General features: G+C 66.0%; 6 protein-coding genes across 6 annotated transcripts; all 6 read left to right on the plus strand.

The window, feature by feature from the left end:
* Positions 1 to 197: 197 nt before the first annotated feature.
* Positions 198 to 3,805, plus strand: Q8F55_007445 (uncharacterized protein; the record flags this gene model as incomplete). Its single annotated transcript, XM_069355875.1, has 6 exons — positions 198 to 358; positions 409 to 643; positions 685 to 1,575; positions 2,183 to 2,316; positions 2,350 to 2,587; positions 2,627 to 3,805. 6 exons carry the CDS (start codon positions 198 to 200, stop codon positions 3,803 to 3,805), a joined length of 2,838 nt encoding a protein of 945 aa, XP_069205716.1.
* A 433-nt stretch (positions 3,806 to 4,238) lies between these two features.
* Positions 4,239 to 5,056, plus strand: Q8F55_007446 (uncharacterized protein; the record flags this gene model as incomplete). Its single annotated transcript, XM_069355876.1, has 3 exons — positions 4,239 to 4,423; positions 4,456 to 4,693; positions 4,727 to 5,056. The coding sequence occupies 3 exons, from the start codon at positions 4,239 to 4,241 to the stop codon at positions 5,054 to 5,056; spliced, it is 753 nt and encodes a 250-aa protein (XP_069205717.1).
* Positions 5,057 to 5,889: 833 nt separating this feature from the next.
* Q8F55_007447 (uncharacterized protein) lies at positions 5,890 to 7,590 on the plus strand (the record flags this gene model as incomplete). The annotated part of the gene is made up of 4 exons (XM_069355877.1): positions 5,890 to 6,510; positions 6,546 to 6,988; positions 7,023 to 7,182; positions 7,231 to 7,590. The coding sequence occupies 4 exons, from the start codon at positions 5,890 to 5,892 to the stop codon at positions 7,588 to 7,590; spliced, it is 1,584 nt and encodes a 527-aa protein (XP_069205718.1).
* A 980-nt stretch (positions 7,591 to 8,570) lies between these two features.
* On the plus strand, positions 8,571 to 10,447 carry Q8F55_007448 (uncharacterized protein; the record flags this gene model as incomplete). The annotated part of the gene is made up of 3 exons (XM_069355878.1): positions 8,571 to 8,981; positions 9,058 to 9,697; positions 9,732 to 10,447. 3 exons carry the CDS (start codon positions 8,571 to 8,573, stop codon positions 10,445 to 10,447), a joined length of 1,767 nt encoding a protein of 588 aa, XP_069205719.1.
* Positions 10,448 to 10,994: 547 nt separating this feature from the next.
* Q8F55_007449 (uncharacterized protein) lies at positions 10,995 to 12,410 on the plus strand (the record flags this gene model as incomplete). Its single annotated transcript, XM_069355879.1, has 2 exons — positions 10,995 to 11,316; positions 11,374 to 12,410. The coding sequence occupies 2 exons, from the start codon at positions 10,995 to 10,997 to the stop codon at positions 12,408 to 12,410; spliced, it is 1,359 nt and encodes a 452-aa protein (XP_069205720.1).
* A 292-nt stretch (positions 12,411 to 12,702) lies between these two features.
* Positions 12,703 to 13,236, plus strand: Q8F55_007450 (uncharacterized protein; the record flags this gene model as incomplete). The annotated part of the gene is made up of 3 exons (XM_069355880.1): positions 12,703 to 12,784; positions 12,868 to 12,991; positions 13,026 to 13,236. 3 exons carry the CDS (start codon positions 12,703 to 12,705, stop codon positions 13,234 to 13,236), a joined length of 417 nt encoding a protein of 138 aa, XP_069205721.1.
* Between the last annotated feature and the right edge of the window lie 39 nt (positions 13,237 to 13,275).

Consider the following 13,275-nt stretch of genomic DNA (forward strand, 5'->3'; position numbering starts at 1 on the left):
AGTCTGTTTGCTGTCGGCGAAGCACCAGTCGCGTGCGCATGGAGCGTGCTGACAACGAGGCGATGCTTGTTCCCTCGCCCCGTGCTTCCCGTCCGAACCATCATCTCGGCTCATCCCCCCCCGCTCCCCCCAACTCTTGACATGTCACTCACGACACATACTTGCTCGACAAAACACTAACCACCACGCGAGCAATCATGAACCCCGACCCCGCCAGGCCCTTCAGCGCGCCAGAATACCTCTTCAGCTCCCTCCCTCCGCGGACCGAGCTCAACGCCGCACAGATGGCCGAGATAGGCTGCGGGTTGCCCGTGTACAAAGTGTCCGCCCATCCATCCTACACCGGGTTCAAGTATCCGTACGTTTACATAGGTGAACAGGACCTTGAGCTGACTCGGCTCATCGCAGAGCCCCGCCCCACCTGGTTTGCGAGCGCTGCCGCCAGCCTCCGGGCGGCATGTGCTGGATCATGGGCCTCCGCGTCGCCGAGTACGGGGGATTCTTCAGCATGCGTGTCTGCCATGCCTGCACTGGTCGGGCCAAGTGCTCGGCCACCACGCACAGAAAGCTCGTCTATATCGCCTTCGTTGACAAGAACACGGCCGTGTGGGTCGACAAGGGGACCAAAAGGGTCCTGGAGGTCGTGAGTTGACTATTGATGGCTTGGGCTGGCTAACGGACCAGGCGAGGTCAAACACGTCAGCTCGTCTCCCCATCAACTTCCAGTCTCAGCCGCATGCCAAGCTCAGATCCTATACTGAGCGTTCGACTGTCCGACTTCTTGAAGATCCCAGGCCCTATACGACCGCTGCCGCTGCACGCTCCCCCTCAGCTACTCCGCCCGTCGACTTTGCAGACTGTGAGGTAGTCCGCGAAATCCTCGGCCACGTCGGCGCCCGCGAGAAGCTGGCCGATGGATCCCTCGGGGCGGGCGCTACCGTTTTCCACCACGCCCCGTCGGCGAGGGACAGGAGGAACCCGTTGACTACCGAGCGTGCCCGCGTGGACGACGACACCGCCGTCTCCGAGTGGGACTGGGACCACCTACACATCGACCAGCAGGAGGACGAGTGGGAGGCCGAGCGCGGGCACGACGATAATTCGCAAGACGCGTTGGAGGCCGAGCGCCGAACCCACACGGAACAGCAGGCGGCGTGGGCCGCCGAGCGCGAGTACAACGCGCAGCGGGCGGCGATGTGGGCCGACGAGCGGCAACGACACGCGGATAAAGAGGCGGCCTGGGGCGCCGACGGGGTCCAGCACGCGGCCGACAGGGCAGCGTTGGACCACGAGCGCGCGTACCACGCCGAGACGCGGGCCCAGCTCGCCGCCGAGCGCGGCCTGCACGCCGAGCAGGCGGCCGCTTGGGAACAGGAGAAGCGCCAGATTATCGTGACGCTGCAGGACGAGAACAGGAGGACGAGGGCTGCGTGGCGGGACGCGGAGCGCGCTTTCCTCCTGAATTGGCAGGAGGCTATGAACAACGAGCAGCGCAACGCGGCGCTGTGGAACGCGGAGCGCCAGGCGCTCCTTGAGCTCATCGCTGTCCTCGAGGCGAGCGGGGTGGACAACGGGGTGGGTGACGCCACCATGCTCGAGGCCAACGCCGTCAAGGACAGGGTGGCGATGCTCGACCTTCTTGAGGTTGCCGAGCGCGCACTGGCGGGCGTGCGCGCCGCGGCGGGCGAGCGCGACTGATAGGTGGCGTTGAGTACTGGGCTTGCTTGTACACACACACGATGCACACTGGGAGACGACGACAACCCCACAATCTGCAAGAGGACGGCGCTCCCCAGGCCGCGCGCTCGACGGTGACAGACAGACGGATGGGGCGTGGCGTGTGTGCTGATCGCGCGCAGCCCATCCCCTGTCGTCCGTCTGTTTGCGCTGTCGGGCGCGCGCGTCGTGTGCGTGTTCGACGAGCGTGGAGCGTGCTGGCAACGAGGCGCAGCGTGTTTGTCGCCCCGTGTTTGGCGTCCGCACCATCATCCCGAGCCACCCCCCGTCTCCTCTCAGCTCTACACATGTCGCCCTCGACACTGCTTTACCCAACAACACCCACCACTTCACTAACCCACCACTTCACTAAGCCACAACCTCACCCACCCACAACTCGCTGACACACCACCTCAGTATGCACCCCGACCCCGCGACGCCCTCCGCCAGCGGCTCGACGCCCCAGCCCGACACGGGATACCTCTTCGGCTCGCTCCCCAAGGACACGGAGCTCGACGCCGCGCAGATGGAACACCTCGGCTACGGAGAGCCCACGCACTACAAGTGCAGACAGGAGCACCACACCGGTCTCAAATACCCGTACGTCCGCCCCCAGACCCCACTGACGCGCAGCGCGCCGAGCCACCTCGCTTGCAAGCAATGCCGTGAGCCCGGGGGCGGCGAGTGCCGCATCCTCACACTCCGCGTCGCCGAGGAGGGCGGGTACTTCAGCATGGGCATCTGCCACACGTGTATCCCCCTCAACGCCAAGTGCACGGCCAGCTCGCTGATGACGGGCGCGTACATTGCGTTTGTGGACAAGAACACGGCCGTGTGGGTCGACAAGAAGAGCAAGAAGGTTCGCAGAGTTGTGAGTTGCGCTCTGGGTGATGGAAGTGCTGACGTCCAGGCGAGCGCGAATGGGTCGGGCGGGCTGCGTATCAACCTCCAATACCAGCCGGGCGCCGAGCCCAACCCCGCCGTGGCCGCCCAGCCCTCAGCCTCCACTGCGCTGCTCGCGCACTCAAGCCCCGCCACAACTATGTCTGAGCTCACACCCCTGCCTTCCGAGGACGAGGAGGAGACGTGCCCCAGTGTGACGATGGCCGAGCGCTCGCCGTCAACTACCCCACCCGTTGATTTCAAAGACAGCGAATCCCTTCCCCCCGCTTCGGACGACGCTCCGCCCGCGGCGAGCGACAAGGTCGACCCGTCCGCCGAGCGCGCCCGCTTCGACGAGGCCTTCGCCATGTGGGACCAGCAGCGCCAACACTTCGCCAAGCAGAAGGACGAGTGGGCGGCCGAGCGGCAGTACTACATCGCGCAGAAGGCCGCGTGCGATGCCCAGCTCCTGCACCACAACCAACAAACGGCAGCCGAACGCCGGCACCACGACAACCAGAGGGAGGCCGAGCGCCGGCACCACAACCTTCAGAAGGCCGCTTGGGAGGCCGAGCGCCGGCGCCACGTCAAGAAGCATGATGACGCTTGCGAGGCGAAGCACCAGCGCCACGCTGAGCAGAAGGCCGCGTGGGAGCTCGAGCGCCAGCATTACCTCAAGCAGGCAGACGAGTTTGAGGCGCAGCGCCGCACCCACGCCGAGGTGCAGGCGGCGTGGAAGGCCGACTGCGAGTGTCACGACCAGCAGGCGGGGCTGTTGGCCGACGAGCGGGAGCGGCACGCGGCGGTCGTGAAGGCGTTGGCCGACGAGCAGGAGCGGCACTCGGCGCATGAGCGGGGGTGGGACTACGAGACGCAGCGGCACGCCGATGCCGAGGCCGCATTGCTGGAGATGAACCGCCGTCTCGGCGTGGGGTTGCGGGCGGAACAGGCCAACTTCGCCGCGAGGTGGCAGGCCGTCGTGCAGAGCCACCAGCACAAGGAGGCGCTGTGGGTCGCGGAGCGCCAGGGGCTAAACAACCGCATCGCCCTGCTCGAGGGCGTGCTGGGCGAGAACGCCGCGGCCCGCGTCGCCGCACTGCACGCCAACGCCGTCAAGGACAGGGCGGCGCTGCTCGACCGTCTTGAGGTTGCCGAGCGCGCGCTGGCGGGCGTGCGTGCCGCGGCGGGGGCGAGGCGCATGGTTTAGGTCGTGTAGAGAGAGTCGAGGTTGGGGGTGGTTTGGTGTCTGTGTTTGGAGGTGTTTGGTGTCTGTATTTGAGGGTGGTTTGATGTCCGTATTTGAATGCAATATTGTAGCTCGCCGGGACAATGGCATCGGTGGGTGGTGATCGTCGGCGTGTGAGAGTCGAGACTCGAGAGGCATTGTGCAAGCCGGGCGGGTCGATCTGTGCATTGGAGAGCGCTCTGGAGACAATGAGGTCGAGTCAGCGTAAGGAGTGTCAGACATCAGACCGAGTGTGCACTTACGCGCGGTGGCGAGATGACGGGCGCGCACACACACGCCACGACAATCAACTCGACTCGCACTCGCACTCGACCTGGCTGCACCCCCCGACCCATTCTTATACTCAGCACCGCGGTCTCCCACCCCACTCACATTCAGTCCCAACCCCCCCGCCATGTCATCGGACCGGCCGCGTCACCCCATGGCCCCCGCCACAGCCGCGCCGAAACCCCGAGCGCCCTACCTCTTCGCCGACAAGCCCCCAGGCCACCAGCTCAGCGACGCCGACATGGCGCGCCTCTGCGGGCCCGGTGCGCACATGGAGATAAGCACCCGCGCCCTCAAGGGCATGTTCTACCCGTGCGTGCCCCCCTCCGCCGAGCTGAACGTAGCGCGCCGCCAGGGCTCGCGTGCCGCGTCTGCCTCGGCTCGAGAACGCCGCGCGCCTGTCTCGTCCCCCGCTTCAAGGTGGCCCCCATCGGCCGGGGGTACCTCGACGTCCGGATGTGCTTCCACTGCTCCCGCCAGGGGTGCAAGTGCTCTGCGAGCAGCCGCTCGAGCGGCGCGTACGTCGCCTTCGTGGACTGGGGCAGGGCCGTGCTTGTCGACCGCGCGACGCTGCGCGTGAGGGTGGGTCGGGTGACTGGATGCCGCTAACCTCAGAACGGGGCGAGCGACGGTGACGCACGCGAGGATGACGGCGACACACCCGAGGCGGCGCCCAGCCCCGCGGCCGTCGGGAGCACGGGCGACCCCGAGCTCGACGCCATGCTCGCCGACGCCGACGTGCGCTGGAAGGCGACACTCGCGGGCATGGGTGCCGCGATCGACGCGTTCGCTGCCGTCGTGGTCGAGGCGCAGCGCGTCGAGGACGAGCGCTTGGCCGCGGAGCGGGGCGAGGCCAGCGGCGGCGGCGGGGGGCAGGAGGGCGGCGAGGCAGGCGGAGACGCGGGCGGAGAACGGGGGCTTGGGAGCGGGGGAGGACAGGCCTGAGCCATGTTCATTCGTAGAGGGTCGACATTGGGTTTTGGGACTTGCGAGCTCTGTATCTCATGCATGGTTGTAGAGTGGAGAAGAGTGAGTGAGCTGTCCGACAGCAGTCGCCGTTCGCAGGGGCGGTGAATCACCGACGCGCCTTCCTTTCTCCCTTGCTCTCATCCAACCCACCTTTCTCTTGCCATTCCTCCCACCACTCCCCTTCTCAACTCCCCATGCCCACCACGACGCCGAGGAGTGAGCGTTGCTACGACGTGGTGTAGCCCTTCAACCCTCTCACTGAGCCGTTAGGAAGCGCGCCGAGAGTGCGTGTCGGCCACGACCCAAACCCACTCACACGCACTCACAACCATCCACTCACTCGGCCGGCGTCGCCGTCAACAACTGTGTCTTCCTTGCCCTGCGCTCAACGCTCCCCATCCATGCCCGCTCAGTCCATCTCCATCTCTAGTGGCTTACGCTCGCATCCACGCCAGCGGTAGGTCGGTCTAGGACGCAGCAACGCTGACATGCAGCGCACCCCACCCAGCCTTATCCATGACGACGCGATGACTCCCTCCCCACCTCGGATGCTAATCGCGTGCACCGTTCTGCCGTCACGCACCCCTTCCTCCGCTGAGAGCCGCCTCCCGACTCGCCGACAGGGAGCGCACGTTCGCAGGGATAGTGGGTTCCGAGCCGCGGGCCGAGAGAGGTCGCGTGCCTAGCTCGTTGGACTGGCCACCACTGTTTCTCTTGCCATGTTGCTGCCGACCATGCTCAAGAGGCATCACTACCACAATGCAGTGCATCGTCCGTCTTGACGCTGCTCCATCACCTCGTCCGCGACCATGGCACGGACGATAGGAGCCCTCGCCACGGTGCTCGCCCTCGGCGCGATGCGCGCCGCCGCCCTCGATACCCTCCTGTTCAACATGTCTCTCTCGCCCATGGACGCCGTTCTCTCGTACTACGATGGCTGGGAGCCCGTCTTCTCCGACATCGACCCAACCACCTGGCAGCGGGGTATGGTCGGGACGGGCTCGGTGCGGCTGTACGCCAACAACTCGGCGTCCTCCGGCGGGACGCGGTCGATTTCCTGGGTGTACGCCGGCACCGAGTTCTATGTGTACGGGTGGTGGGAGGCGTGGAACACGATCAGCTCGGAGCCACTGATGGTGATGTGGAATGGCGTGTCGACCACCTACAATAACCAGGGCATGCCGACGCTGCAGCCCGGTGCGGACGGCATGAGCCTGCTCGTCGACTCGCTCATCTTCCCCAACCCGCCGAGAGGCGTCGTCAACAGCCTGGGCAACGCGTCGCTCGCCGCTGCGGTCGCTGCTAACCCCCTCGACCCGGCGCGTCTGGGCGCGCACCGCGGCACCGTGTCGCAGTGGACGCGCACCGGCGGCGGACGACTCACAATCTCGGGCATCACAGTCACGTGCATGATGGAGACGGACGCGTGGGTACGAGTAATGGTCACGGCTGACGCCGCGGCAAGTCATTCGACGAGGTCAAGGTGACAACTGTGCCGGCCGTGGTTGACGGCCGCGCCAACACGGCGTGGAATTTCTCAGACACCTGGGTTGTCCAGAACGAAATCGGCGGCGTCGGCGGGCAGCCTTTCATCCCGCACTCGTTCATCAACCGCACCTCGACCGGCGCCGGCACCGTCACCATCCCGGTGCCGGCCAACACGGCGTTCATGTACCTCAAGGGCACGCGCTTCCTCGGACCTTCACTACCTGAGTTCAAGTGGACGCCAGACCCGCCCTACCCACCGACCTCGAACATGGGTATCTCGACCAACATGAACAGCTCATACGTGTACCCCGGGTCCATCATGCACATGCAGACCCTGGACCCACGCAAGACGTACACTCTGACAATCTCGCTGAGCAGCAGCCAGCTGGCGCTCGACAGCGCGACGTTCTACTCTGCGTCGTGAGTTGGAGTGTGTTTCGGCGCTGACCAGCAGGATCGCCGCCGACGGGACTGGCGGTGACCCGGGCCAGCCGAGCGGCACAGCTGGCACTGGGGGAACCGGGGGTACCGGGGGCACTGGGGGCACTGGGGGCACCGGCGGGGGGTCGCACAGCTCTGGCAAGCTGTCAGCGGGCGCGATCGCGGGCATCGCCGTGAGTTTGTGCCGCGGCTTCTTCCATGCACTGCTAACCTACCTGCAGATCGGTGCCGGAGTCGGAGTCGCGCTCCTCGGCGCCCTCGCCTTCTTCGCCGGACGGCGTCACTTCCGGCGAGAGCTGGCGGAGCGCACGAGCCGCTTCGTCGACCTGAACACGGAGAACGAGGCGTTGCACGCGGGCAACGATGTCCCGACACCGTTCCCTTTCCCCGGGACAAAGGGCTACGCGTCCGTCCCGACAGCAGACCAGGTGTCGGTACGCCCGCCGTCATTCCGCACGACCGTGACGGGCGCGACCATGCCAACAACATACCCGACCACAGCGCCGCCAGCCCCAAGACGCGCGCCGTCGGTGCGGACTACCATGACGGGGGTGACGACGCTGCCGCCGTATCGCGAGTGAGGAGGCTGCGTGGTGCGCGGACAAGACATTATAGCGCAAAGACGATGGCCGGTTGATCCGCCGGCGCGCCCTATCGCCTGCGGGGTCTCCTGTGCAGCTACGCATGCGGGCCGGTCGGGCACAGGCCGAGGCTGGGCGCCGGGAGAGCGTGCCGGCCGCCGGGCGATCTTCCACATCGGCCCGTCGACGCGTGCGTACGCATTGTCGAACAGATTATCGCGCGGGGTGATGGTTGCAGCAACATGCATGAGCGACTTTTGTTGGTGCCTCTCGGCCGTAACGGTCGGTATCCGGCACCCACTATTGGCTGGTCGATGGGCTGCCGGACATGCCGCCCCCGCCCCCGCACGATAACGGGTCTAGGCTTGCTGCGGCGTCCACTTTTGAGTCGGTCGCCGCAGCCTTCGCACCTCCCGGCACAGTCGGCACGCGCGGGGGCGGGGTCGGCGTCGACTCGACCCTCCGCTGCTCGCTCAGCAGGCTGACTAGAGCATGAGTAGACAGTTGAGCATTGCCGCTACCGAGGCTGCTGTTGCCGCTGCCGCCGCAGTCAGCGGCGATGATGACGTCTCGGCAACCATCCCTGACTGGCTGCCCGCCCGCTAGTAGTGTTATTTACATCACATGGACATTCCGCGGTGCTGCCGCATTCGATCTTTTCTCTGACCTTGTGCCGCCTCGAGTCGATCAGCTGGTCTCTTATAAAGCAGATTGCGGCCTTCATGCAGCGACCCCCCAAACACTGACTGGCTCTTGTACAACCTGGCGTGCACGCCGGCCTTGACAACCCCCTTTCTCACTGCTGCAGCTGTCGGTTTCTCACTCTCGGCCCATTACTCTCGCTCCCTTTGATAATCAAGCAGCCTCAAGCCCCTTCGAGCCAGGAGCCGGCCACTTCAACCAGCCTCCAACACCGGCCAGTTTCCTCACCCACCCTCATTCCACTAGCGCCGCTGCCTCGACCCACGTCGCCGACAACCATGCCCAACTCGCTCCACACGGTCCCGTCGACCCCGACGCAGGTGAACACGGCGCCCACGACCTCGGACGAGGCGAAGGGCGCGTGGCCCGAGCTCGACGTCGAGAAGGGCGCCGTCGCCGAGCCCCCCAACCGCGAGCGGCACGAGAAGGCGTCCACCAAGCCGCACCAGCCGCCCACCTACACGGGCGGCGACGGCGCCGTGCCGATGCGCACGCTGACCCGCGCCCTGTCCACCCCGCCCGCTGTCGGCCTATTCGGCGGCGTCTCCCCCACCGGGCAGGACGCGGAGGAGGGCCTCGCGCCGGCGCGCAGCCGCGAGGAGGAGGTCGAGCGCGAGCTGGAGCGCGAGGCCAAGGGACCGGACCCCTTCGCCGTCAAGTTTGAGCCGGGCGAGAAGATCAACCCAAAGGTGAGTTGTATGCCCGCCGGGCAGGGTGCGCCCGAGCCCCCCACCGTCGGCAGCGACCAGGGTGCTGACCCCGCAGAACTGGAGCATCGCGTACCGCTGGTACCTCACCACCCTGGGCGGCATCCTCGTCCTCAACTCGACCTTCTCGTCCTCTGCTCCCTCGGGCATCACGGTCCCGATCATCGCCCACTTCCACATCGGCGAGGAGGTGGCCATCCTCTGCATCTCGCTCTTTGTCGCTGGCTACTGCCTTGGCCCATTGGTATGGGGCCCCGCGTCCGAGATCTATGGCCGCCGGCCCGTCTTCCTCGTCGCCTTCGTCGTCTACGTCGGCATGCAGGTCGGGTGCGCGCTCGCGCCCAACGTCGGCGCGCTGCTCGCCTTCCGCTTCATTGGCGGCACGTTCGCCGCGGCGCCGCTCACAAACTCGGGCGCGCTCCTCGCTGACATTTGGGACGGCGACCTCCGCGGCCGCGCCATGGCGCTGTTCGGCCTCGCGCCGTTCGCTGGCCCGTCGCTGGGCCCCATTATCTCGGGCTTCATCGAGGTCACGGGCACGAACTGGCGCTGGATCTACTGGATCCTCACTATCTTCGCTGGCGTGTGCTTCCTCTTCATCATCTTTACTTTGCCCGAGACGTACGCGCCGATCATCCTCGCTAAGAAGGCGGCGCGCCTGCGCAAGGAGACGGGCGACGACCGCTGGTACGCGCCGAGTAAGTCAAACCCCACAACAACGCTGACCCCCAGTCGAGCGCCAGGAGGTCACTATCAAGGAGCGCGTCAACGACATCCTCTTCAAGCCGTTCATCATGCTCGCCCAGGAACCCATCCTCCTCCTCATCACAATCTACATGGCCTTTGTGTACGGCGTCGTCTACCTCCTCTTCGAGGCCTTCCCCTTCGTCTTCATCAAGGTCCACCACTTCAACACGGGCGAGAACGGCCTCGCCTTCCTCGGCTTCTTCACAGGCGGCGCGCTCTGTACAATCTTCTACATTGTCGTGATCGACGCAAGGTACCGCAAGTACCTCGCCAGCATTGCCCCCACGCCCCCCGCACCGGAGAAGCGCCTCGAGCTCTGCATGGGCTGCGCGTGGCTCCTCGTCATTGCCATGTTCTGGTTCGGCTGGACAGCGTACCCGTCCATCCACTGGATCTCGCCTGTCCTCGCCGGCGGCCTCATGGGCATCTCTGTGTTCGGCCTCTTCGTCTCGCTGTTCAACTACATCATCGACGTCTACCTCTGGTCGGCTGCCTCGGCGCTCGCTGGCTCGACTGTCGTCCGTTCGGCGTGCGGTGCCGGCTTCCCCCTGTTCGCCAACCAGATGTACAAGAAGCTCGGCACCCACTGGGCCACCTCGCTCCTGGGCTTTATCAGCCTGCTGCTTGCGCCTGTGCCGTTCGTCTTTTACAAGTATGGCCCCACTATCCGCGCCAAGTCCAAGTTCACGCCCAAGTTCTAGGCGCCTTATCTATCACACTGCACATTGCACATGGGCATCTCGCAACATATAACAAGAAACACATTATAGACAGCCTCGTATCTGGGAGTGTAGCTAATAGTAATGATGCATCGTCGTTGCAGAGCGGGCCAGGCAGGCATCGACGGGTGCCACAGTCACTGTTGTGGACGGGCGGGAGCACATTTTTTGCCACCGTAGAGTCATGATCCCCGTGGGGTGGATGACTGAGCCCAGCCCAGCCCAGCCTGGCAGCCCACCCGCCCGCTTGCTTCACGACGACCTTGTTCTTGTTTGTCTTTCCTTGTTCCTCTTCACTTTTTCCATTCACTCACTCTCTCTCTCTTTTCTACTCCTCCACTCCTCTCACGACACGACAATACCCACCATCCTATAGCGCTATCACGACACCCACGCCAGCCGATGTCGCCCTAACCCAGTACCCACCCACCACCCATTCAACAACGCGTTACCCAATCCAGCCAGGCAACCAACCGCCCCATACCTCACAGCCCCCTTCCCAACCCAGCGGCACAGCCCACACCCCACAATGTCGGGGGTCATAGACCTGCGCACGCCCACCCCCGAGCCCATAAGCCTCCCGCCTTCCCCCGACCGCCCTTCCCCCGCCGTCGCGGCGAGCAGTCGCGACTCGTCTTTCCGCCCGTCACCATCACGCCGCTCAACGACCGGACCTTCCCCCCCACTCCGCCCTGTTGCTGGACCATCAGGCCTCCGCGCCGCCGAGGCCATCGACCTCAGCCTCGAGGACGATGACGACGACGTGCCGCTGCCCCCGCCGCGCCCTCGGGTAGCCCGCCCCCCAGCCCCGCAGCGCCTCGACAACGAGCGATTCCGCCATGAAATGGACCGTACGTTGCCTGGTTCTCCCATCAACGAGTGGCAGAGCTTACCTCCTTGTCCATTAGCTGACCGTGCCGTCACCGCAGAGCTCGACCTCGCGCTCTCCCGCGCCGCCCGCGCACGAGCACACGTCCAGCGCCTGGCCGCTGTCGAGGCCCAGACTGCCGCTGCCGCCGCCGCCGTCGCACTCGCTGCCAACCACGCTCCTGCCGACCGCCCCGCGGGTAGTATCGGCCTCGGTGGCGCCGTTCTGCGTCGCGGAAACCGCGAGGTTCGCTTCGACCCCATCGGTGCGACCCGCCAGTTCCATCTTCAGCCTGGCAATGGCCTCGCCGCCGCGCCCGAGCCCCCAGCTGGTGCCATGCCCACGCGCCGCGTGCTCCGCCGTCGCCTCGTCGACCCAGACTATGAGCCCGACGAGGGGGATGGTGTGCCTCTGGGCGCAGCAGGAGCTGCTCAGCGCGGCTTCTTCGGGCGCTTAGCGGCCCTTGGCCAAATGGCCAACGCCGGTCTCTTCCAGTACCCCCTTATTCCAGACGGCATTATGGGGCGAGCCCCACGAGAGAACGACGTGGCCGCCATCCTCGCCAAGGTGTCCGCCGACACCGTCCCAGAGGCGCGCAAAGGCTTCTCGCGAACGTGGGAGGCTGAGGATATCGATGCCGACCCGGCCGACAAGGCGATCCGCATCGACGACGCCGGTCGTGTTATCCCGCCAACGCCCAAGAAGAAGCGCAAGCCGTACCTGTCGTGCGCGCACTGCGTCAACGCTCTGCGCGTGTCGTCGGCCCACCGCGACGCCAAGGACAACGTGTGGGCGCTGCGCTGCGGTCACCTCATCGACCAGCGGTGTCTCCACGACCTGTGCGCGCAGGGCGGCGAGGGCGAGGGCGAGGGTGAGGATGGCGCCGACGACGCGCGCCCGGCCAAGCGCGCGCGCGCGTCGCCCAGAAAGTCTAAGCGCAGAACGGCTGCCAAGCCACCGGTCGAGCAGTCGTGGACGTGCCCCGTGGCCGACTGCAAGCGCGCGCACGTCGCCGTTCTCGTCGACGGACAGTGGACGCAGAAGCAGGGCGAGGGCGCGATCCAGATTTACGTGTAGCATAGAGTGGGCCGGGCCAGGGGCCCGGGTGTAGGTGTAGAATGTCCCATGTTGTGTAGAAGCGCGGGGTGGCGCTGCGGCGCTGCCGGCGCTGGATAGTCATGTACAGGCATAAGACGATGCATAGGTTAGGAGTGAGGGGGTGGCATGCGGCGTACATGGGATAAGAGTGAGAGAGCCGTGGTGGCAACTGGCAACTGGGACTGTCGTCAGCGTCGATTTCAAGGTGGAGGCCGTCGTCACAAGTCACAACCGCCCTCTCTCCCTCTCTCAGCCACCCACCCACACCACAATGGCATCGTTCCAAACGAGCCACCCGCAGCCATTCACGCTCTCCGAAGCGCAGCAGCTCGACGTGGGGGTAATCGTGGCGGGTGAGTGCGGCGTGAGCCGCCCAGCGGGCGGGGGGCCCTCGCGCAAGCTTGCCTCCCCGCGCCCAGCTCGTGCTGACTCGCAGAAATATCCCGCCTGCAAAACTCGCTGGCACACCTCGCGGCCTCGCAGGCCGAGCTGGCGTCCTTCCTGTCCGAGGAGGAGGACGCCGACCTGCGCGCAGCGCACGACGAGAACGCCGGTGTCATGTGAGCTCAGCTGCGCCGGCACGGCTGACCCCAGCGCGAGCCAGGAGGAGCGCGTCGCCATGCTGCTGCATGTGCTCGAGGGCAAGGTTGGGCGCGAGAGCTTGGCGCATTATGGCGTCGCGCTGCCCGACGCGGCGGGACCTGCTGCTGCTGGGCCCGCTGCGCCGTCGTCGATGGATGTCGACGGTGCCGCTGGTGGCGACGGCGCCAACGACCCCGACGCAGACCCCGGCCTCCACTTGTAGCAGCCTCCACTTCGCCGCCTCCCTTGCCGCCGACTCCCT

The sequence above is a fragment of the Vanrija albida genome, assembly GCF_041260175.1.
Source record: "Vanrija albida strain AlHP1 chromosome Unknown contig_6, whole genome shotgun sequence".
Lineage (NCBI taxonomy): Eukaryota > Fungi > Basidiomycota > Tremellomycetes > Trichosporonales > Trichosporonaceae > Vanrija > Vanrija albida.